Raw genomic sequence first — 26,989 nt, forward strand, 5'->3', positions numbered from 1 at the left:
GGTTTAAACTAATTTTTGCAGCTTTAATCTAAATAAAATATCTGTTACAATCATTTGCTCTATAAAGTAAAATGAAGAGCGGCTCGGTATCTTAAATTATACAACAAATTTAAACATTTTTGCCAAAATTTCATTTTAGTCAGGTTTATAGGCTTTAGAGTCAATTTCGATATGATTGATGACGCTTACAGGAGTACTATGCAAGCTATACAGGATGTAAAATCTGTAAAACTAGCGTGGCATTTCTCGATTCTGTAGCGATCTGCGAGGCGTGCAACGAAGAATTTTGATCCGATACGATTTCCATTACCGGTTACAATTAATTTCAAAGAACCCGGTCTGAGCGCTAATATTAAATGGAGGAAAAAAGTCGCTGTATCAGCGTCCCATCTACCCAGCGCTCGGCCAATCATGACTTATCATCTATCGAGATTAATTAAAAAATATCACGCTCCATCTCGCTCCGAATGCGCTACGATCTTTCTCTTTCTTTCTTTCCCTTTAGGACAGATTTTACAGGGGTTTTCTGAAAAGTTTACACACCAAATCTTAGCAGGAACGATAAACTAATAGGATTGCTCATCTTCATAAGACGTACGTTCGCCTCTTCCCGCGCTTCAGCTGACAGTTTTGACGTCATTGTAGTCCTTGTCATGATAGTGTGTATAATTGGTTGCCTATGGTAAACTTATAAAAATAACAGCTGAGAAATTTTGAGTTAATTATTTTGTTGATTTTAAATGTGAAAAAGATGTTTTTAAAGTTTTTAGAGCTACAGAGTGTATAAAATACGTTCATTTTGTGTTGTGGATTGTGACAAAGTGCTTACTAAGTGCCTACGATATTGTTTATTAATTATTTTAAAGCAAAATATGGAAATACTCTAAAAAGAATGCCTGCAAAAGGTGATTCTGGTAACTGCCCAAGTAGCATCTATCTGACTTCGAACTAAATCTGACCTGAAGCGACGTCAGACTTTGTGCAAATTTAGGTCGGGTGCTGGTGATACGACTGGTGACGTCGCTTTCCTATTAAAAGCGACGTCGTTGGATCCGAGTCGGTAAATCCAACGATCTGTCGACGTACAAAATAACAACGTACCATTTTTATTAATTTCCAACGTTGGCTTGCACGACGTACCTATACTTGAACTAGCCCGTCTACCCGTTGTCCAAATAGGATACGTCTCATTGATGATCCCTAAAGTAACGTCCAATTATATTTTGTTGTATTTTATGTTCATATTTTTAACCTAATTTACGTATCTCTATTTACGTCCGTAAATACAACCCATTAAGTAGCATTTGCGGCCTAATAAACATCATGAACATAACCTAATAAAAAGTTTTTGTAAACAAACTTAATTTTTTTTATTATGCCTAAAAAACACTACAAAGGCATTTAGACATTCATCTACATTTTACAGAAAGAGGTCGAGGCTTTTGCAAAATAATAATAGTAGTAGTGATGTCTTCCCTCCACCCACGAATGCTTTTTATCCGGAAGAGATGCTGCATTACACTGGTGCATCTTAATTTCATTTTTTAGCTTAGGAAACCAGCAGACCCCATCCTCCTCCTACATATGAGGTACTGGTTCCAATTCTTTTAAATTTTGTATATACTATCTTAAAAAAGTGGCTGCCCATTCTTTTAAAGAGAAAACAAAAACTAAAATATAGTTGCACAAATCCACAAATCACTGATACGCAAAGTGAGGTTACGTGGCGTACGTTGGGATTATATACGTCATAATACGATTGCCGGTCGTCCGGTTTGATGACTTCGGTCGTGTGAGACGACTAATGTTGGAGACCCGGTCGGAACTGGTATATTGGTAGTTCATATTAAGTCGGACACAGAAATCCGCCATTCTTAACAGGTATCCGATTGTCAGCCATTTTAAAATCGTTTTTTGTTTTTAAAATTTATATTCACATTCCGATTTCTAGTAGAATAATATTGATAAGGTTGAGTTTGGGGGGAACCACAGTACAGTTTTATGATTAAACCAGCTAGAAAATAATAAAAAATATTTTGCGAGATACTTTTTATAGATATTCTTATTTCATAAATCTACCTACTTTTGAAGGCGCTCGTTGTTTTCCGGAGTATTTTAATCAGATATATCAAAAAAGTGACTTCCGTTGACAAAACTGATGTCTGGATTAATGATTCAGAATTATTATAATATGAAATTAGGTAGGCACTTATAGTTCTATTCGAGGAGTGATTATGAATCCATTTGTAATTAGGTAGTTTGGTTAGGTTTTTATGTGACTAAAATCCAACGTAAAATGACGTTGGTAATTGGTAGAATTACATTCCCTATTAGGTCAGATACCGACGTCGAGGCGACCCGAATCTGTATTCCCCATTTAGGTGCAAATAAGGGTCGTCAGGCGGTCGAACCGACGTTGGTACCCGACATCGGGTTTATTGAACGCGACGTATACCCGACGTTAGATAACGTCCAAATGCTACTTGGGTGCTGTTCTTAAAAATGCATTACCCCAGTATTTAATACGATTTATACAGTTAATTTTCTATACTGCATACATATAAGGTAAAAGGTTTAAATAAATAAAAACTGTGATCACATCACGTTTAAAAATCACTGATATTAAAAAATCACAGTAACAAAAAATATCAGTGTGATTAAAAAATCACGATATCGCTCATCTCTATCACTGATGGGGACACAGGCATAGCAAGGACTTGACTTCATTCTAAAACCACAAAGCAACTGCTAACGTTCGGGAGGGAGATCTCTTGACAGGAGATATGGCTGTCTACGAAACATCCTGTCCTTGACAGGAGAAAGGGCTACCTGAACAAGCTCTACCTGCCCTATTGCAGAGGTTTACTTTACATTTACTATTGAATCTAATATCACGAGCTTATATCAACTTAGTCACTACTTAATTTACTACGAAATAACAGTTTTTGTCCCAGATTTTGTTGCAACCAAGCCAACGGGTGGTCCCGAGCCCGATACACTCGACAAATCATTCAATTTTCAATAAATTTAAACCATGCAATAACAACGAACGCATTACATAATTATTTTTTTCCACGTCATTGTTGCTCTTTCTTTGTCCCTCTCACTGTTACGCGTATTTTTCATCTCTCTTGGTAGTGAGGTAAAACAGCATGTCTCGACTAGCGAAAGGTTAAAAACGTTGCGCTTATTGCAACGGCTACTTGATTGCGTCCCCTGTCTGCTAATTTATTATTTCAAGTCGGCTCTTGTGGATTTCGAGGGCAGTACCAGATAGACTGGTACAGAATTGAAGTGGTCTGACATAAATAGCAGAGAAAAACTTGGTTCTGTATCCTTCAAGTAATACTGATTAAGGTACATAGCTGTCTCTCTTATAATATTTTATTTAGAGGTATCGGACATAACTTTTTCATCGTGTATTCGCTATTTAACTCAAAAAATTGTTATTCCCTCCATGTTTCCAGATCAGAGATATGGAGGAAGGAAAAAAAGACACTGTTAGATTGTATGGTAGGGGCCACCTTACAGATCTGTTGTGTTCCCCTTTCTTGAGTTGTAACTTAGCCAGTATTTGAGCCGGTTTTACAGAGTTTAGTTCTCCATCTCCGATATGAGTCGTACCTAAGTTTATGACACGAATGTTTGTCGAGGCGCACTCAGTGATGAGTTGTTCTGATGTTCCCCATTTTCCCCACAAAATCTGCATTAGACGTTATTTCTTGGCTTCAATCTATTGAGGTATTCATTGAGTTTTCTGACTTATTTCTAATAATGATTGATGTCCACTGCAAATCTCTCTCTCAGTGGCATTATAGAACAGAAACTCAACGAAAAATAATTGAAAAATAGCATATTAAAATCTAGAAATATATTGATATATACAGGGTCGGCTGTAATATATGGAAACGGTCAATTTTTACGTAAAATATACGAGGTACTGCAAAAAGATAAATACAAAAGTTATAGAATTTTTAAATATCTATTAGCAAGTAATAAATTTAAGTATACAGGTTCGGTCATAAAGTCGTGGCACATAAAAGTTTTATTTTTTAAATAGAACTATACCTGTATATTACTGCATATTTGAATTCTCCCTTCAATTCCAAGCAAAAATCGAAATACACACAATGTACCTCAAACCAACAGTTTCCGAGTTATGGACTTTTGAAAATATCACTTAAACAATTTGATTTAATTAATTTCTATATGTTCAGTTTCATTTAATGATGCCATTCTGCCGAAACTATGATACTTAATAATATTTGACATTAGTTCTCAAGTTAGCATTTTTTTGCGTTTAACATTTCAATTAATGTAAATTGTGTATCATGATTATTGCTTAAAATTGAAGGAAGAATTGAAATATGCAGTAATATACAGGGGTTTCGTTAAAAAAAATAAAGTTTGTTGTGCCACAACTTTATGACTGACCCTGTATACTTAAATTTACTAGTACCTAATAGGCATTTAGAAAACCTCTAATTTTTGTATTTAACTTTTTGCGATATCTTGTATATTTTACCTAATAATCGACCGTTTCCATACATTACAGCGACCCTGTATATGAAGAAAAATACCTGAATGAAAATGCAAATAAAACCGATTGTTTTGAGTCATCCTAACACAAAATTGGTATAGGAAATTCTTATTTCTAACCTACAAATATAATAAAATACGTTACGTAAGGTAGTAAAATAAGAAAAACCTTTTAAAGTATAATTAATTTCAAATTTCGAGTAGTTTATATTAATGATAAAGAACCAGGAGGCGTTTCTAATACCGAACTAGCGTTTCCCACGACACATTTTTTAATTATATACTTCGAAAAAATCTGGCGGCGAGTGTAAGGTTTTGGCTCTGGGCTGTCACGAATACCGAATTTGCAACAATATATCTAGCAATAGACGCAGACAAAGGTGTACAAAACTAATGTTAAAGCCTGGTGAATTATTTGTCTATTATTACCATAAATACCGCATAATTCATTTTGTAAAAGAAAACTATTTCGAAAACACATATTTTTTTCTTTATTACCTTATATCACTGGGTTTCTCAAATTTATGCACTCTCTAAAATAAAATATTTACATTCTTGGACTGAGTCCCTTTGTTTAATTAAATTGACAGCAGGGCCGTCCTGAGAGGTTGAGCAGAGGAGCAGTTGCTCCAGGCGGCCGTTTCTGTACAATAATTGTACTGAATTAGGTACATTACCAAATCAGTCAGTACTACATTTTGGAAAAATGGTCATTTTCGGTACGAAATTTCCAACAGTATAAATGCAACTATAGTAAACTGCTTCAGAATGAGAAACTCGACATCATTGAGTCCACAAAAGCTCTAAAAGCTATCGACGACTAGTTTGTCAAAATAAGGACTGACGACTATTTTAGAGAAATATTAGTGGATGCTGCAGAAGCGGGCAGAAGAGATGGAAATTGAAGCAGTTTTTACTAATGACATTGGAGCTCGTCTCAGAAAAAAACTAGACAGCTTTTGTATGAATCAGTGGATGAGCCAATTTTACTAGTAGGAAATCCACAGGAACGTTTAAAATTTTTCTTTGTTGTTCTGCATACAATTCATGAGGCTCTCCAGGAAAGGTTTGACATGTTAAAAGCTCACTCGGACTATTTTTCGTTTTTATACGACTTCACAGTTCTCAGGAATATCAACCGAGAGGAAATAACAAAGTATTGTATGGATCTTCATCCCTATTTAACGGACGGAGACAAACATGATGTTAGTGGGACGAGATTTTAGCTCTAATTGCTCTAATACTACCAGGTAATGCCGAAAACTTCAGTTGTCCAAAACAACACAAAACTTTCCAAACATTTACATCTCCATAATAACAATAATAGTGCCCATATACAGGCCCGGCAATGGATTTCTAGGCATAGGAATTACATGCATTGGAATGAAACGCCTATAAAAAGTCTATGCTTAAACAGAGATGGACAACAACTTCCCCGTTTCCACTTCCACTACGACTGTCTACTTAGACAAACTCCAATAAGATAACAAATTTTGGAAATTCCGCCACCTCCCATCCACTCATGATACCCATCTCCCTGCCCTTTATTTATCGCCATTATTTTATTTCCCTTCCCGCGCCTCCGCACCTCGCTATTCCGACTCCCGTCAGTTCATCACAGAGTTGCCAGGTCTACCGGTTTCGTCTGTAAGCTACCGATCTACCGATTTAAAGAAAAATCTAACGATATATTCAACTGCGTCTTTAGTTTTTATAGAAGCACTTTTAAAAAGCTGACTTATTTGACTAAAAATTAACTGCCGCGTTGGAATCTGTATAATCTGACTTTATTATTGCTTCATTAAATTTTATTTAGTAATAACACACATACAGGTCATCGTTCTGTCTAGTTGCAGAGTTACAGAGATATTCCCAAAAATCCTTATTACTCCTTATTAGGCGCGGTATTGGCGACATGCCCGAAGAAGTTGATATCTTTTGAAAAGATTTTATTTCATTCATCTACTAAAGTTAAACCCATATTTTCCCCCAAAAAATGTAAACAAAAAACAAAATTTAAGTTAAGAAACAACCTAAATTCGGACAAATATTTTAGTGATTTTCCCGTCAAAAAATATATTAATATGAAAAAAGAGTTGAGAGTTGCTACAGCTTTCCCATTGAAATGAAATTAATTTTAGATATCACTGATCAAAATTTGTACAAAGGTAAAAAGTGACTGCTACACTAATTTGTGACTGCTATCCCTACTTGTTATAGTTTTATATGTTTTTATTAATATATTAATATTATTTAATTCAATATTTTTTTTAATATTAAATAATATACCTAGCTATTTCTAATTCTTGTTATATTTATTATATTTGTATTTTATTTGAGTGATCTATTATTACGACACATAGGAATGCTAATTTTGGACTTAAATATTATATTTTATTTCGTTTCTGTACTTTTAATTTTTGTTGAAGATCTACCGAGAATTTTGTTCTCGTATGGAATTATAATCTAACAAACCCGGCAACCCTGTTCGTCTACTCCTTATAAAGTTTTTTTCGGCCTAATTCCTTTGTCACAGCCGCGGCTTTGTGAAGCGCCGCCGCCGACCGACTGTGTCGGGGCGACTGCTAGGAAGATCGTACAGTATTGCCATTTCATAGAATTGCACTTGCTATTTTAGAAATGATATCAAAGTTTTGCATGTTACTTTTCGTTTTAGAAAGAAGTTACGTGCCTAGAGAAAACATTCTTAAAATTGTTTCGTACTTTATTTAATATTTCATTAAGTAGGCAAGATAATGAGATTAGAAGATTTAGGATTTTGACAAGCCAACATAATTTCGATTTAATTGAATGGCAACACTGTCCGTCCTGTTTCAATTTTTTCGATTCTGTTCTATTAGTAGGCGGTAGCCCCTACACAAGCGTCTTAAAGACCCGCCCGGCGCCCCCTCTCGCAGGGGCTCTCTCGTCGTATCACTTCTATGATCACTTCCCCTATACGATGGTAGGGAAAAGACACTTTATCCGTCTCTGTTGCACTGCAGTGTATTTTGCAGCCTTACCATCTTTTTTTTCGCATTGAAAACTTCCTATTGCTAATATTCCTTTGCCAGTAGTGTATAGCGTTTGACGCCTTGGGAGTAGCAAGGTACAGCTTGCCATGCTAGAGCCGTTCGGTATACAAGGAAGGTAATGTGGCTAGCACTACGCTTCAACCGCCTATTATAACCTCAGGATTGTGAATCCAAGTACTCATCAGTACTCAGGCTGAGTCGACCTAGGTACCCAAATTATTTTTATTTTAATAAAAATAGTCGGCTGATAAAATGCCGGGCGTAGGATTCGAACACAATACCTGAAGATTCGTAGACGAGAGCCTGTACCTCTCATAAGTAATATATATGTATAATAATACAATCTCCATAAGAATCTTTTTAACGTCCATTTTCAGTGGCAACCGGAGAGAAGTTTTTCTACACTCAAAATAATTGAGAATTACCTGAGATCAAGTATGACACAAGAACGATTAAGCGGATTATCTTTAATATCTATTGAGCACGAAATAGCGAACAGTCTAAATATCGACGATTTTATTTCAGAGTTTGCCGAAAAAAAAAGAAGAAAAAAGTTTTGTCCATGTTAGGAATGTTAGTTTTGTCCATGTTAGGAATTTTGTTTCTCAGGATTATGTCTATGTATTTATTATGAATTTTGTTTTGGTAATAATTTATAATAATTTATATTACCTAGTTTTAGGTTTAGGTGTTAGTTTGGCTAATATTTTTTTTAATTCTTGTTAGGTACCATGTTTTCTTTTTCTTAATTCATAACTTTCATTAATTTTCATTTTTTTCATATAACTTTGAACATCTAACTATACAGAAGAGGCTTTATCACCAAAAATATTACCAAATACGAAAATAAGAAATTTCGATTTTTTTCATAATTTCCTAGATTGAATTTAAAAAATAATAGTATTCAAATCTATCCTATCGAGATATCCATCTGCCTTTTTTGTTTTACTTTTTTTCTCTATACCGTGTCTAATTTTATATCACGAAGATGGGACGTCCCGTGGAGATTGCTCCAGTATATCAGAAACCAGTTTTACCATCTTGCTTTTTGTAAGAGAAGAGTCTGATGACTTCGCTACAGAATCGCTCGTATTCGTTTATTTCATTCTTAGATTATAGCTTGCAATATATTTTAATACAAGATACGTTTACGAGATAATTTTTATTTCGCCCATGTATAATTTGTAATTTTCTTAAAATTTATATGAAGTTATAGATGCAGAGTAAAGTACAGTATAAATGCCTAATGAAGACTAGTCAGATTGCACGAAACATTTTACGCGGGATTGGTATAACTAACCTAAATTTATCCAACGACATTTCTTGAACTTCTCTTTCAAAATTTGGAAATAATGGCACATAAAGTGATAATTCTGTTAAATATAGTATAGTTTAATATGATTATTATAAAGATCTAAATTCGTTTTATTCTAAAAGAAAGCAAAGTTCCATAAAGAAATAGCCCTGTACACAGAATCGAATTACAAAGTATAATTAAATGCGATATTAATATTAAGATTTTAATATATTTTGTATTTAAAATTATGTTATTTTTAATTAAAATTTAAGAAATATGATTCAAGTTGTTTTCGTTTAAACATAATAAAATTTTGACATAAATAATTACTGTTTACAAAGACAATATGGGGTATTTTTATTAAAGCGTAAATTATTCAATATGCTTATGCTCATAGCTGACTAAACTTTGATCATTTTTTAATTTGCCTGGCCTCGATTCTCGATTTGGCATTTTGTAAAATGACTGCAAACAAGCAGTCCTTTTGCAGAAGTGTACAGAAAATATCATCATTGTTTAATAAGCTTAATTTTGATTAAGCTGTTTGTAAAGTGACTAAAAATAGATAGGCTTTTACACAAAAATTCCTTCTATTGTGTAAAAAAATTTGAATTAAAAAGTTACCTTTACCATTTTCAATAGAGTTAAAATTGATATCCCGCCCTCCCAAAAAAAAACAGCCGTCGAAAATATTTAGAATCGGGACCTTGTTCATTTTTTTTTCGCTGTCGATTCCACCGCCTAGCCCACTCTCTGCTCATTATGCTCAAATGATCTCCCCCTGCTTCTAATTAGTGACGTTTTTACGGTCAATTAATTTTCACGATCGGCTTTCACGCAACATGCACGACGACAAAATTAATAAAAGAGACAAAAAAGAAGAGGTGCTCCCAAAAAAGCAGAGCCAGATCCACTGCGCTATCTCTTGTGATGAAAAAAAAAACTTTTTTGGCTACCGATGTTTATCTCGAGGTTTAGGGATATCTTTTAGATAAAGAAGTATGGTAATAATGTATAAGTTGATAAAAGAATAATAAAATTTCATCTTTAAACACTTTTTTTCAAATAAATTCACTCTAAATTTGATATTCAGATCTTGATTTTATGTTAATGTTGAAGATAATGCTGATGATGGCATATTCCATCCACACATGAAGACATGGATGGCTGTTTGTACAGCCCTTGCTGTTTTAAACTTGATTTTTCTTGAATAAGTTGTAAAATTTAATTAGATAGGGTTTTGAGTATGAAGGGGTTTCTTAGCTTCGATCTACTGAGGTGTTCATTAAGGAGATCCTAAAGGATGTCTCCAACATTACGACATGCTATTTTCAAACCTTCTTTTTAACTTATGAAAACGTTCAATAGGTTTGTCTTTCCCGAGGACCTTACTTTGCGCATGCACATTAAAAGTTGCACGTATTTCCAAAATAATCACAATTTTATACGTTTAGAAAGTACAAATTATACATTGTTATATAAAATCATATGTCTTGTTTTTTGCGTTTTTAATTTAAAAATTGTATTAATTACTCTTTTATCGACAGCTTTTACTTTTAGTCTTGGGTCGAGATTTCCGTATGTAAGAGTACAATGCGTTTATAATGTACTGAACAAAGAGAGGACAGTAAACACGTTGCCAAACGTATGAAATAAACCCAGAAAATGTGCACATCGCTAAGAGACGTGGAAGGGGATATAGCAGATTTGTCGCAGTTGACCGGTCGACCCAATCAATACCTCTGTCAGTACTTAAAGTTCCAGGGAAAGGTGTACGTCATGCGTTCAGCTTCACGATTTAATTACGTCTCGTGATACTTAATTTGTTTATTTATTAACGAGTCGTTGTAAGTTTTCCTATAGCTTGAATTTTTTTAAGTGCCAGCCAGAAACACTTGCATTTTTGGTAAAAATAAGTGGAATTGAGTGGGTGTTCGATAGTGGTCGCGCTATTAGAAATATGAATTCAAAAATCGATATCTCGAAATCTATTAGAAATAATAGATTGTAGTTTTTTCAAGAACCTTGTTAATATTTCTGCTGTATTTTCTTTCTAGACAGTACACGATTGCTGAAAATTGCTATGCTCTAAAAGTAAATGGATGGATTGTTTAAAATTTTTGAATGGAAAAAACAACCTTATCGAATTTTTCTTATGTAAACATATTGTAAAATATCCGATCTTGAAAATAAAAAAAAAGTTTCAATATCTAAAGTGGTTCTTGAGTTTTGTGTTAAAAAGTTTTGAGTTTTTAAATTATCGCGATTACTGACGTTTTCTCGTTATAAAAAAAATAACACACGCCCTAACAATATCCTTATAATTCCATTTCAGATGCTCAGAAACATGTCTAATGATTTTATCTAGTAATCTCTTGAAAAAAAAAATAAAAATAAGCGGTTTGTGATCGTGATTTTACTTTACTTGATAGGGAGAGGCGTATCGGCAACGCCGCAACAGCACACCGTCGCGCATCGCCTCTGTCGGTCGCATTTCTCTCACTCCGACTTAATAAGATCCCTATGCGATTTACTTCCACACATGTAAATGCCGACCCAAAAGTAACAGTTGCCAGCACGGTATATAGCCAAGGATGCAAGTGTGTTCAGTGAGAAGTTAATTTTAAGTTTGAGCAATTATATTTCTATTTTTTTACGTTGGACTTTCTAAATACTCGTAAAAATGACTAGAAAGTGTTTAGTGTGTGAAAGTTCTAATATAAAGGTCTCCGAATTATCTTTTCATAGGCAAGTAAAGTATTCAGTTGTTCTTTTATTTATATTAAGCTACATGCATACTCTGGTTAGATTTCCTAAGAATATTGATATTCGTACGGAGTGACTAAATGTATTTTTTATCTATATAATTTAATTTTTGCGACAGTTTGTAACGTTTTTAGTTCGTTACATGTCTTTTTTATATATGATATATATGATGTCTGGCGTATCGTCATCGGATTCCGTATCGTTCAGGCCTGATAATTTATTTGGCACGCTTGGCATGATTTTTACGTTCCCTAGTCGCCAACCCTGCTATCGTTTCACTGTTCTGTGGAGGCGCGCGCTGTCAACATCGCTTCTGTCAACTCTCCGCGCTTAACCTCACTTTTGCAAATCCCGGCTTTTAGAAATGGTGATTATTTAAATCTTGCTGTATAATCTGAATCAGCTGCTATTTCGAAGTTACAGGTAAAGATGAGATATTATCTTTTTTGATTCGTTATTATTACTGCGTATTTTTAGGGTAGAGTTTTGGATTGACATTTGTATTTTGCTGGCACATTGGCGTTCTTTTGCTTTTGTCCTCCAGAATGTTACATGGAAGAAAGGACAGTTTCTTTATTTATTATTGAGCCCTCGGAAGTATTTCGAGGTAGGTTCATTTTGTTTATTAGACCTTGTTTGATTTTAAACAAGAGTTTCGTATTTTTAAGGTCCAAGGTACGGACTATTCACAAGATACGGGCATTATCCAAGGTCCTAGTAATAGGTACGGGTAGTGTTCCCCTGTACCGTTGTCTTATGGACGGACTGTGTCCAAGGTTATGGTCCAAGCTTATGGCCCAGGTTACGGACATTATCCAAGGTCCTAGTAGTGTTCCAAGGTACGGGTAGTGTCCCCATATTGCCACAGTATGGATACAGCGTAAGCCCCATGCTGCTTCGCTCCCATTTCTAAGCCTAGTAGCTACAGCTGTATTGATTCATGGTGTCCTCATTCTGGCCCCTTTTTTGTTGTTTTGGCCAACAGGATCGCCGACAGACAGTACAGAGATATGAGCCTACCTCACGCTGCTACTCTTCGAAACAGGATTGCCTCAAGAACTGCTATGTGTAGATTTAGGTTCTGGTTTTCAGTCGATTTTCAGTCTTAACTTAATAACGTACATTTTAAATAATATCGTACAGACTATATTTAGTGGTTAGATTATTAAGAACATTTATGTCGATTTAGTAATTACAATATGATTTAGATTTTAGATTTCATTACATTACGCCTTGTAATAGTATTACTTTTTTATAGATATTATTGCACTAACATCATATAAAGTATATCAAATTAATTAAAGTAATGCTACATTTCATATATTCTCTTAAACGTTACATGTCTTGTATTTTATCATAGTTGTTTTCATAGATATTTAGTACAATTCTTAACACCACTTTCGTTGACATATAACCATCTATAATAATTATTAAAATTGTACAATGCTATTTACCATCACAGTCCATCATGAATAAATATAGTCATTAGTTTTAAGTAATATACAACTGTGTTTTCTTTCTCTGTACATGCCTGGCGCCCAATATCTGTATTTTTTTGTTTATTGTTATTAATTAGTTCTTTCCAGTGAAATACCTTATCCACGACTGCCCTCCGATGAAAAGCTGCCGTTCGCAGTGGTAATGTTTATAAAAAAACGCTACAGGTTAACATTCAATTTATTGTTCAAATATAAGCATTTTACAAATTAAATTTTTTAAATTAATGTTCAAATTTGGCGCGCGGATGATAGGTCCTCGACAAGGATAGATAGAGTAGAAGCACCATGTGTGCAACAAAAAAAGAAGATAAATGGAAGTCGTTGATATGTTTGCGATAGTTTCCATAGTGATTTAGAGGAGATAGTGTCCTTTTAAAAACCCCGTGACAATCAAGTGTCTTGTTCTTATTAGGGGTCATAAATGGGGTCATAATAAGTCTTTAAAAAACTATATCAAAAAATAAAATCTTCAAAAATCGTTGTAAATACTTTAACGGTTAACCTGGCTTGGTTATTTTTAATAATCAGTAAGTTTTTGTTGTTCTCTTTAAAAATTTAGTAATATAACAAAAACCAACTTATTTTCCGTCTCTAACCCTTTTTTCCTTGTGTTGATTATGAAATTTGATATGGTCGTTCGAGCGTGAAGCATCGTTTTGAAGCATGTGGGTTACAAGCAGTAAAATTTAACGAGTTTTGTAGTACAGGCCGGGCATATTAGCACAGTACAACCATTACAGCACGTTTTACATTTTAAATGAGCAAACAAAAAGTTGTAGGTAATCATCAGGTGGATGATTTTCATCCTGTTGTGAATTAATTTTTTCCTATTTAATGGTTTGGTTTGGCCTAGATGCTAAGACAAATTCTAAATAAATACTGATTTGAATTAAAAAATAGTTGTATTCACTCAGTCAAACCAGAGATATGGAAGTGGGAGAATGAGCTTCGACGAGTGCGCATCCAAATTTTTGTCGACGGCAAGATGGCAGACATCTTCCAGGTCTCGCTGTCACTTCCCCTCTTTAATTGACATCTGTTTGTTTTGTTTTTTTTTCCTTTGTGATGTTATCTAGTTAACATTTATTATTATCTCAATTATTCTAAACACTAATTCAAAAAGGCTTGTATATTCTATAGTCATTCTAAGAAAGCTAATACGCCGGGAAAAATGATTAGTTTTCATGTGTAAGTTTATACAACATAATCGTGTTTACAGATGATCCAAAACTGTTTATTTTTAGTTTTCCTAAAGGCGATTTGTAAAAATCGTGATTGTAATTGGGAATGGTCAAAAATAAGTGTATGATGTGGCCATTTAAAGAGGATGTTTTTATTACGTGTGGAGGAAGAAGATACTTGGAATCAATGTTCGTGGTTCTGTAAAACAGTGCACTCTTATAGTGTCCATGAAAGCACAAGTTCAAGTGACCAGAAATATATCAAATAAGATTGGTCCTTACTTGACAAGAAGATTATTTGGAGGAAAAGAAAACATAAGATAGGGTATTTTAATCGAACAGCGAAAATTTAACATTTTTATTGTAAAGTTTGTTGTAGGTAGTTGTAGTTTTGTGCTAAATATTTCTAACATTAGCAGCGGCTGTGTTCAGAGTGTCAAGAGGAGGAGAATTCAGTTAATTAGATTTATGCACAGTTACAGGTATGAAGGCTTTTTCAAACATAGTATCGAGTTCTATAGTCAACATTTTTAGTATTCCTACAACTGTAAAAACAAGGAACATTGGACTGGAAAAATGGCAAGATTTATATAGAAAGAAAGGGTATTATGCCAATAAGAAAATTAAATCTGTAGGCAGAAGTTTCTTATTTAAAAACTGTTATGGGGCATATATTAATTTGTATCTGTGCCACAAATCACTGAGAAAAATCATATAATATTCATAATTGTTAACGAGATGATATTTAAAAAGTGTTAAAAATGAGACTATTAGTCATGAAGCTTACAATGTTACTTTCTTTCAATATTACACTTTTATTCTTGTAAAATCTATGATGAAGTTCAAAAGCATTTTGCAATAGCCTTAAATTGTGAGCCAGGATTTATAGCAAAGGTATTTGATGCAATGAAACTTAATCAGTACCTTCCAGTATGTATTTTAGTAAGGGGATTGTCAATCCCATGTTTTTAAATAGATAAAATACAGGCCAAAGTTGACAATATTACAGTGAAAAAATACAACAATATTACAGTACAAAATAAATGATTTTTTCTAGTATTAAGACAAACCCATAATGTGTTTTACAAACTTACCGGTAACAGTTTTTTTTATAATAAAATATTTAGGAATTATTTGGGTTGTTTATCAATATATTAATGACTTGAATTTTGACAAATTGAATTTGTATCAAAATAATTTTACGAAATATAAAATTGATGTTCTATTACAAGATTGAGTTCTTATTGTCGACAAAAACCAGGATAAATACTAATAATAATACCCTTAATAAAATCAATGATGTTTATGTATTATGAAAATATTTGTTAGAGGACAGGCGATCATAAAACTCTCTTCTTACATTCGCTAGTTGGTAAACTGAAGTTCTATTGCATTCGGCAGAAATGACATTTTTTAACTCGTCTAGATTTGGGTATTTTTTATCCTTGTATATCCTGTTTTTTAAATGGCCCCAGAGAAAGAAATCATTTGGCGAAATATCAGGAGACCTTGCTGGCCAATTTACTGTATGATTTAGGCCAATAACGTTTCCGGTAAAACTATTGCCTGAGTATTCCTGAACAGCCAGGGTACTATGTGCCGGGCAGCCATCCATTTGGTACCAAACTTGATTTTCTCTAACGGCATCATGTAAAGCAGGTAAAATATGATTTTCGGGTAGTTCCAAATAATATTCTGCATTTAAATTTCGCGTAAGGAATAATGGCCCGATAATATTGTGTCCGAATATCCCTGCCCAAGCATTTACTTTCTGTGGATATTGCGTCCTTGTTTCAACAAACCTGTGTTGGTTTTCTTTGTTCCGATATCGATAATTTTGAACATTGGATTCATTATTTAAGGTTGCGCGTTTACCTTAAATAATCAGTCAGTGAAACATATGTTTTTTAAAAATTCCCTATCCGTGTTTGCTCTTTCCATCATATCAAAACAAAACGCCTGCCGCCGTGTTTCGTCCCCATCTCGTAGCTCTTGGTTCTTTTCATATTTGAAGGAATAGTATTTATGTCGTTTCAAAATTCGAAACGCTGTAGTGTGATCTATTCCTATTTCCCTCAAGTTTCCTTGTGCTGATCTTTCCATCGTTCTCTTCCACGCACAATAACACTTCCAAGTCAGTATCATTTCTTGCATCTTCTCTTTGTTCCTGCCTTGCTTCACATCTGCAGTTATTTATTAGGGTACCTTTGGTCTCAAATCTCTGGATATTCCTTGCGATTGTAGATTTTCCAGGTATCGGTCTATTCGGATACAGAGCAGCAAACATGTCCGAGACCTTTTGATATTTCCTTGATAATACCATTTAATCATCAATACTTTTTCTTCGGTAGTGTAATTCATGGCTAATATTTTCGATGTAGGTATGAGTTTTTAATAATAATAATAAAGCACTAAATAGATAAATTTCTGAAATGACAACTTCATTTGACAGTTATCTTTTACCTTGACTGGTGCTCATAAATAAATACAGGGCCATAAGAAAGGAGAAATATTTAAAAAGAAATCGGCGATAACTCGTAATGGGCCAATCAAAATTATCTAAAGTTATTCTTTTGAATGTGGGTTTTAGTGCTCTTTAATAATCCTAAATAGAATTATTCTCTAAAATAATTAGGGAAGCCAATAATTGACCCCACTAAAATTTACATGGGATTTCCTATGTCCCGCTCGACGGTATACAAGGGTATAGTATAGTAAAAAATAGCGGTATTGCGAACATTTTCTGCATCGAGGTAATATGTATCGAATCCGATCCTGCAGCGGGCAGGAATTTTATCGTTGGGAATCAGTCGTGCGTCAAAATAACTGGTAGAGCGACTTTTGCCGATGGACGGCTATCTGTGGTTCGATCGCCTGTGCAGGTATCCTGCTCGGACAGTTAGGAGTAATTAGCAGGAAAGGCACTAATGGAGGGCAAAGCAGAGAGATACCAGCGAGACGGCAACGGAGCAGATATAAACCCAGATCAAATTAATATGGCTACATTTATATATTAAATAAATTCATGTCTGTAAAAAGGAAGCAAAGATATTCTGTATACGCGATTGAATTTTTGAAACCAGTGAGTTATTTACGCGTTTCGATTGATATTGTGAGGGGAAAATTTACTATGAGTGTCTGTATAACCAGGTCTGCATAATATCGTAGTCTCATAATGTATTTCGTCTTTTTATGAAGGTCCTAGGTCACTTCGTGAAACGTCGCGTCGCGTCGGTTAGGGTAGGAGTTTAGTTATGTTATTAGGTTAGTTTATTTCATGAATTGACTAGGATCTTCATAAAAAGACGGAATACACTACGAGACTCCGACATATACATGAATCACTTGGTATAATGAACGAAAGAAATATAAAAACATGGAGGCTCCAAATTCGAATTAATTAATTCTGCATCCGCACTAATTTACTGGCAAATTATACCAAAGATTCGGAATAAATTCCAAATAAAATTAAAGTCATTTCGCTTCTGTTGATTTCGAGCTGCTTTTAATTTAATAATGAGCGTTGCCGAAATGCGGGCCTATAAAAAATAACGCGTCCACTTTTTTAACGTTCTCTCTCCCCGGTGCTCGGTTTTTTCTCTCGATTTTACTTTTTGGGTTTTTAATTAGCCGCGCTCGTTTAAAGGAGGTAAATTACGATGTGCCGAGGACCCAGTATGTATTAATTAAAACAGAGTAAACGGTTTGCCCAGTAAATGGAATCGACGAGATTCTTGGAATTCTCATTTTTTTTCATCAAAAATGAAACCAGATTTCTTTATTCTTGGAAAGGATGAATCTTGGAATAATTGTACTGAATACTGAAAAAAATATAAGTTATTTTACAAAAAAATATTGAGTAAATGTTGAATTGAGTAAAACAGTTTATTAATATTAAATGATTATTACTAAACGATATTATTTTCATAATGAGTTTTGTTAGTTTAAAAATTAAATTTAAATCAGAAATACAATCTTTTAGTAAAATTGCATGTCTAGAAACTTCTGTGAATTTACCATATTATATTTAGCAAAAACTGACGTAAATGATTAAAAACGTAGTTAGGGGAAAGACGAAAAAACATTTTAATCTAAGCAGTTTCTTGAACAGGATGGGACTTTCAATGCATAGGTGATTAGTGTTTTTATAATTTAAGGGTAAGTATATTATACTAATAATTATTTTTATAAGAATTTTCTGTAAATATAAAGCCAGCTCTCTTAGAAAACACAATCTGCATTTATTATAATTATTTGCATTTTGATTTTAGCGAATTTTTTATGTAAACATAATTGTTCCATGATCTCTCCATATCCACATATCTCTAAATATTATTTATTCTTTCAGACTGTGTTTCAGAGGACAAATTTAATAGAGGACTCTATACATCTATAATCTTTAAGTTGAGTAACTTTTTTCTTGAATGTTTTTTTTTATTTTGTATCTATTGGCAATTTTGTTCCCATTTTTGTTAGGCGCAGAATTCCAGTAAGGTTCTTCTAGACAAGGAGAGATGCAATGAGTATCTTACATACATAAGTTCTGTTTTGTGACTTTTTATTAACCTTTATAATAAATGTTATAATTATTATAAATACGTGTTTTATTAAATTTATTAATATTTACTAACGCTTTCTGAATTCACAAAAGTAATTAATTGTAAATTCACTATAATAAAATGTTCTAATTTGTTGTTACTTTATTATAGTAATATTACAAGAAGTTGACAATTCTAAAAGATAAATGTACAATGAATAAGTAAATTTACTATGAGATACTCATTTTTTAAATAAATTAACTAACAATAATGGTGAATATTAAGATATATTATAGCATATTTACATACCTGCCACAAATTAGCCATACAGCGATTTTACAAACGAATTGAAAAACTAAAGGACGGATAGTAAATTTACTACAATAATCTATGGCAAGAAATAACCCTTAATATTGTTATTAAATTCACTAATTAATTTTTTCAGTTTAGAATTATATTTTTTTTTTTTTTTAAATTTCCATTTCAAGATAAAAGTAATTTGACATACCCACAGTCAATTTTAGATAATCTATAAGTCGAAATGCACTTTTTTATAAAGTAAAACAAAAGGACAAGAGAAAAATATATAAACCTACACGCATCCTAGCGATAAAACATCATTAAGGTCCGAGAACAGCGAAGTTCTTTCCTTTTTAACGATACAATTCGTATAGATTAGAGTTAAAAGCTCTAAAAATATTAATCACCCGGCCGGACAATAGGACAGACCTGGCTAGTCTGACAGGCAGCCTTTCCTTTTGATGCCCGTGTGTTGTGGACCGTTCGGGTAGTACCTTGGTCAGTGGCGTAGACCATTCACGCGTCCGTATTTATTTATATCTTTAAAATTATTTTTTGAATTCTACCTGCTGTAAAACGTACAGGGTCCTGCAATAATGCGTCGGGCATCTGTATAGCAGATATCATATTATATAAAAAATAATAATAAAGTATGTACTATGAACCCAATCGTATTTGTGTACTACCAGTCCTGACCTACGCAGAACACTTAAAACGGACATCATAAGGAAACTAAGGAACGATATAAATAAATAAAAAATATAACGTCTTTTGAGAACGTGTGTACTCATAACCCTGAAGATAAAAACATATTTAATAATATCTTAGTATTATGAAAAGTGATCAGAAAGAAAGCCCAAAATGCAATACCTACGTATTTCTTTAAAAAAATCATCAAATATTTTCCTAAAATAGACTCTAGTTTTTAGGGTTCCGTACCCAAAGGGTAAAAACGGGAACCCTATTACTAAGACTTCGCTGTCCGTCCGTCCGTCTGTCACAAAGATCAATCTTATGAACCGTTATATAGTCTATAAAATGAATAACTTTGAATTTTGACCGTTATTTTTTACCAACATGGTAAATATAAAATCCCTCTGTCAAAAAAGTTACTGATATTCTTTAAATTGAGTGCCTGAACGAATCAGATAGGTAACTCTTTTTACTTTCGTAAAATAGAAAAGGAAAATAATAAAACAAGTGACAGTTCTTCCTCTTCTTGCAAAAATCAACACGAAATGTCATAATTGTCAAAAGTAAAATGTCATCAGCTTTTGACATTTCTAAATATCAGACCAATGCCGTCTCTAATAGAACAGCCTCGGGAGACATTTATGACGTCACGCTAGTTAGATACTACGGATTAATAAATATGTTGTAGAATACATGGAAAACATAATTATTCCTCTATTTTTGGTTTGTATTTTAAAAATGATATTCTTTACATGAAATATACATAATATACATTTAATAAATACAATATATATACCTATTTATAGTAATACATACTTTGGCAAATAAACTAGGAACCATACAAATGCAGCAAATGTTTTACAATATACAAATATGTGGTCATCTTTTGACAAGTTTATATTAATATATTAATTGCAGTAAAAAATTATGTGGTGTTAGGTTAGGTTGTGAATATTTTATATGTTAATTTTCGACACAATTTTTTTCATATGCACAACACTGATGAAGGCTATAATGTTAGCCGAAACGTTCTTTTTTTAAACCAAATAAAAAATAATGAAAAACCCAATGAAAACTTAATCAGCGTTTTTCCCGGCCCTAAAGCTCAAGAAATAAAAATTTTAGAATAATTTTCCATATAAAATCAGCCATCTTTATTTCATAGCCTTCGCTGACGCCTTTTTTTCTATGATATTGTATTATTTGCAAATATAATTTTTCGAACATTGATACTTGCAAAATATACATATAAATTTTCTGACTGCAAATAATAATACATCACTATTAGTAGATATTGAATGTTTTTTTGTTAAATTAGATCGATTTTCAAACCCCAAAATTTAAAATATATTTTACATTTTACCCATTATCTTATGTACCTATTCATTATTTGTATATTGTAAAACATTTGCTGCATTTGTATGGTTCATAGTTTATTTGCCAAAGTATTTATTTCTATAAATAGGTATATGTATTGTATTTATTAACTTTATATTATGTATATTTCATGTAAACTATATCATTTTTAAAATACAAATCATACGAGGAATAATTATGTTTACCATGTATTCTACAACATATTTATTAATCCGTAGTATCTAACTAGCGTGACGTCATAAATCTCGCTTCGTGGCTGTTCTATTAGAGACGGCATTACGTCAGCATGGCCGCAAGTTGCTAACCTAATAAAATTAACACTAGAAAAGCCCGCGGGAACTGTCAAATTCAAAGTTATTCGTTTCACAGACTATAGCTAGACAGTTGAAATTTTCACAGATAATATATCTATGTTGCCGCTATAAGAAGAAATACTAAAAACAGAATTAAATAAATGTTTATAAATAAAAAAGTACTTCCACTAAACATTATCTTTTAAGTAAGAATTTTACATAGAATCTTTCAAGTCCTCGGTGGCCGCGTGATCAAAGAGTTAGTTACTTTACGCTGCTATGACGTTGGAGCCGTAGTAAGGCAAGTTCGAATCCTAGTCAAGGCGACTTTTTTTAATCGTTTTTTTTTTAATTTTTACATATTTTTACATATTTATTTTTACTTTTTACATATTTATTATTGATTAATACAATTTTTAGTAATGTGTTTCTTCATTTTTGACGTTTGTCGTTTGAACGCTGTAACTTCTAGTATATTATTTAATCTAAGGTTTTAGTATTAGCCTCATAATATAAGACATAAAGTTCCATAGTTAGTACGCCACTGGGAGTAAAATTAAGGTAGACAGCCCAACACACCTACTAAAATACGATCGTGGCCAGCACATACTAGAAGAGAGAAAGAAGAGAAGTTGGTATTCGAGACGTGTTTCGGTAAAAGGAAGATTTTATCTTAAATCCCTCGACAAACGACCCCCTTTGGATCTTGGCTCTTTCTTTTTTTCCAAACTTCCATTAAGAGTTGGTGAGATGTCCTTTGGGCACCCGTTGGGAGGCTTAATAATTTTATACAGCTTTTTCTTCGTTAAAATTAATAATAGTTTATTGCATACCGAGTAGAGAAATGTTATTGTTGTAAAGAGATTAACTAAATTTCGAGATAGTAATAAAAAAAAGTATCCTTCGAGGTTTGGATACAGGGTGGTCCGAACTGTATTCCGGAAACTTCGCTAGCATATTCTGCAAATAAAAATAAGTAAAAAAGTTCGTATAAATGTATGTCCTAAAATGCTTAGTTTCGGAGATACAGAGTGTAGAATTTTCCTTTTTATTACGATTTTTTCCAAATAATTTCTGAAGTAACATCAATATTTGGCTGAAAATTGGTGTCTGGAAGTTTTTTGACATGAGAAATTTGATTTTGATGTCAATATGACTCCTATTTGTAGGTGGCGCCACCTACATGTGTTTTAACGGTTTTAAAGTAAATAACTTTTCGTCCGTACCTGTATAAAACTTCTGAGTAAAAAAATATACATTTCCGTGACTATCTACGTAAAAAATGTGTCTTGGTAAAAATCGCTACGAGTAATGGTTCTCGAGATATTTAGAACGGAAATAGTCAATACATGTCATTATTGACAAACTGAAATAATAAATTTGGATTTTTTTTAATTAATCATAAATTTTTCTTCGAAAAAATGACAATTTTTTAAAACATTTTCTGTTGAACTTTTAGCACAAAAATATTTCAAACTTATGATTTCCATTTAATAAATATTCCGTCAGTTTGTTTAATTTATGTCAATGATGACAGGTATTCATAATTTTGATTCCAAATATCTCGAAAACCATTACTCGTAGCGATTTTTACAAAGAGACCTTTTTTAGGTAAAAAACGTCGTAAATGTATATTTTTTTACTAAGTAGTTTTATACAGATGTGGACTAAAAGTTATTACTCTTCAAACCAGTTAAAACATACGTAGGTGGCGCCCTCTACAAGTAGGAGTTTTATTGACCTCAAAATCAAATTTCTCATGTCAAAAAACTCCCAGGCACCAATTTTTATCGAAATATTGACGTTACTTCAGAAATTATTTGGAAAAAATCGAAATAAAAATGAAACTTCTACACCCTGTATCTCCGAAACTAAGAATTTTAGGACATTCATTTATACGAACTCTTTTACTTACTTTTATCTGCAGAATATGCTGTCGAAGTTTCCGGAATACAGTTAGGACCACCCTGTATATTATCGATCTCTTCCTGATCGATAGCTTTCTAAATCGATATATAATACCGACATTATTAAAAAAAAATCGTGCATCCCTAATATTCGTACGATTCGGGCTTTAAAAAACAACAAACATAATAGTCTGTGGGTGATTTTTTTTCGGTACTTATTTGAGACAAATCTCCGACTAGCAAAACATCGACAAGAAATTAGTCTAAATCGTTTTACAACAGTGCTCTTGTCCGTGGGCAGTGGTACTGTGGTCGATTTTTTCACTGTATTTAGCCTACACACTAGTCGACCGCAGTAATACAACGCTATCCGTAGGATAGTTCTATAATACGTACGATGATGCATTGTGGCCTAAGTGTAAATGGTACTACACCTGGACGGGAGGTCAACAACTTCTTCTCATCGGACAGATCGGTCCGTTCAAAGGCTTCATCCGAAGTAGGGATGTGCAAAAATATCGATGTTTTATAATATCGATATTTTTTTTTAAATCGGTGTTAAAAACCGATGGGCAGATCGGTCCGTTTCTGTCAAAGGCTTTATTCGAAACTAGAAATGTGCAAAAAGATCGATATTTCAAAATATCGATATTAAAATTATCGATATCGATATTTTTGAAATTTAGTATTGAAAGACATTGAAAGTATTGAAAAGAAACCACGAAAGTAAAAATTTATCGATATATCCAAAGATCGATTTTAATATCAACATCGATATTTTTCGAAAATCTATTTTTATGACAGATCGGTTTATTCAAAGTTTTTTTTCGTCCCAACTAGGAATGTAAAAAATTATCGATATTTCCAAATATCGATATCGATATTTTTGAATATCATTTATTTTTAAAACATTTTCAATTTTGAAGCTTCTCGAAAATATGTAATAATATATACTTCTATTTTATTCAACAATGTCAAAAATTATAATTTTCATGTCACCCATAAAAAATTTAGTGGTAGGCCATGAACAACAATGTTGTCTCTTATCGTTTAAATTTTTTTCAATGCATGAAAATGTAATCGATATTTTTTGATAGTTCCAATATCGATATTTTTCTCTTAAAATATACATATCTACTCCTAATTCGTAGGCAAAATTCTGTTAGTAAACAAATTAGAATATTGAACAGATTAAAGAGTTTTTTTTTTAATTTTAAGCCACAACAATTTACTTCTAAAGTCAGTGTATTCTGTATAGAAGTTAAGTGTTATTAGCATTATTATTATCATAATTTTTGTATTAAAAAAAATAATTGTTACCAAGTTCTGTTAAAATATCATTACATATAATAATAATAAATACTGAAGTTTTCATGAGAACGAAAAATAAGATCAAATAATTTACGAAAAAAATTATATTGACTCAAAGGAAAACAAATAAAAAATTGTGTTCCTATTTCAAACTGCTCTGACCAACCCAAACGATTAATACAAGCCCCATTCAAAACCAGTTCTGTGATATCCCAGAAGTATCAACTTATATCTGAATTCTTCCATTTCAAAATGAGGATCTATTTCTTTCTTTGACAAATATTAATAATGTTTGTCTTCGAAAGAGATCTCTCTAAAAAACGAAACAGTTAGAACGAAAGAACTCTGAACAAGACTGATCGAAATGACTAACAATTAAATAAAAATAATAATATAATTAAAATAAAATAAGACTAACCTGTGATCCCTTAGGTGATCTTGACGTCTGAAGGCCTTACCACAAATGTCACAGCTGTAAGGCCTCTCATCCGTGTGAGTTCTTTCGTGGATCAACAGGTTGTAGCTTTTGGTGAACTGTCTGTTACAGAATTTACAGATGAACTGTTTCTTAGGTCTGGAAGCCCTTCCTGGAGCCCTTAGAAGTCTTCGATCTAAATGAGCATGCATTTGAGGTGGTCCTAGAGCGAAAAAACATTGTTATAACAAGGGACTGATCTATTGCAATGCGAAACCTTAAGTCAACCTATGATCAAGTGAATACCAATTACAATATATTATACGGGTACACCTACCTGGTGGAAATAGAGCACCACCTCCAGGAAAGGTAAAGCTACCAGCATTGGCAGGGCTGCTAGGAAGAAACCCAGGATAACCGTGAGGTTGCTGGTTGCCGGAAGGTTCCAACAGAGCACCCGGTGGTCCGGGTCGATGAGGTAACATCAGCGCAGCCGCGTGAGCAGCTGCGGCTACACAAGCGGCTTCCTCTCGAAGCTGCAGCTCCTTCCTTTTATCGGCCATCATAGCCATCAGTTCAAAGGACGAAGTGGATTTCCTCAAAGGCGTTGAACCTGTAAATGTGAGGATTTATATTGTCCGATTTTTTTTAAATGGATCAATATTTTCTTTATGTTTACCTTCACTATTTTTATTTCCTTCGCCACTTCGTTCCCTGTTCTCCAGCCCTAACAAGGGATGGATCTCACCAGGATACAACATGGGATGAGGCATATTTCTTGAAGGTACCACAGGTACAAATGCTGAGCTTTCTCTATGATGACTCATGCTTGTCGACAGCGAAACCTACGATAACGTGGAACAAACCAAAAATTTTAAATAGTTTCTGTCGGTATCGGTATGGAGGATAGAAGTATATAGAGTGTCTCAAAATTGGCCTGCGATAGTCTACCAATATATTTGGTAGCTTTAAACTCAAAGAATTACTGCTATGCATAAAAATAATCAATGTTATAAAAAAAATTCGTGTACATGACATAGAGTCGTCATTCAGTAATTAACGAGCATTTAAAATAAAAGCTTATATAAAATAAATAAAAGGTCCAAATATTGTTTATTTTGACTTTATTAGAAATTCAAATTTTTCAAGACTTTTTTGCTTACATCTAGTATTGTACTCGTACGACCAAAATGGACTATATTTTCTTATTTTACGCGTTTTAGTTAGTTATCAGTGTTCTCGTGAAAAACGGAGAATAGACCAAAATCGCCAATTTTCATGACCATATGTATGGAAAAAACTCGAAAAATTGTCTATTTTTGGCTATTTTTTAGTCGTTTTCAGAGCGCTTGGAAAAACAATATTATACATTGTGATAAAATTATGAAAATTGGATTTGTAGCAAATTCTATGTACTTTTTGAATCTATAAACCTCTAAAAGCATTAATGCTTTGGTTTTATCAGATAGTTGACATAGTACCGTAACCTTACGACCAAAATGAACTATTTTTTTCTTATTTTGTACCTTTTAGTTAGTTAATTTTTTTTTGTTTAATTTACAAGGCAACGGTACGACCAATAATGACATACACTGCAGAAACTCGACCTGATACAGCGAAAACTAAACAACTACTAGAAACAACCGAAATGAGAGTACTACGCAGAATAGCTGGAAAGACGCTTCTGGACAGGGAGAGAAATGAAAGCATAAGAAGAGCGTGCAAGGTGGAAAATGTAAATGAGTGGGTACTCAGCAGAAAGGAAGAATGGAACGAGCATATCAGCAGAATGGACAACAGAAGGATAGTGAGAGTTGCACGCGCAAATCACCGCTAGG

The 26,989-nt window shown here is 33.1% G+C and overlaps 1 protein-coding gene across 1 annotated transcript in view; it reads right to left on the minus strand.

Annotated features, from left to right (window-relative positions):
* The window catches only part of LOC115884350 (protein bowel-like), an 80,414-nt gene that overhangs the window by 27,038 nt on the left and 26,387 nt on the right, over positions 1 to 26,989 (minus strand). The window contains exons 3-5 of the mRNA XM_030902907.1: positions 25,831 to 25,996; positions 25,489 to 25,764; positions 25,155 to 25,374 (exon numbers count right to left, since the gene is read on the minus strand). Coding sequence (XP_030758767.1) covers positions 25,155 to 25,374; positions 25,489 to 25,764; positions 25,831 to 25,996 — 662 coding nt within the window. The remainder of the gene's footprint in view (positions 1 to 25,154; positions 25,375 to 25,488; positions 25,765 to 25,830; positions 25,997 to 26,989) is intronic.

Source organism: Sitophilus oryzae, unplaced genomic scaffold, assembly GCF_002938485.1.
Source record: "Sitophilus oryzae breed Bouriz unplaced genomic scaffold, Soryzae_2.0 scaffold_227_pilon_pilon, whole genome shotgun sequence".
NCBI classification, from domain to species: Eukaryota; Metazoa; Arthropoda; class Insecta; order Coleoptera; family Curculionidae; genus Sitophilus; species Sitophilus oryzae.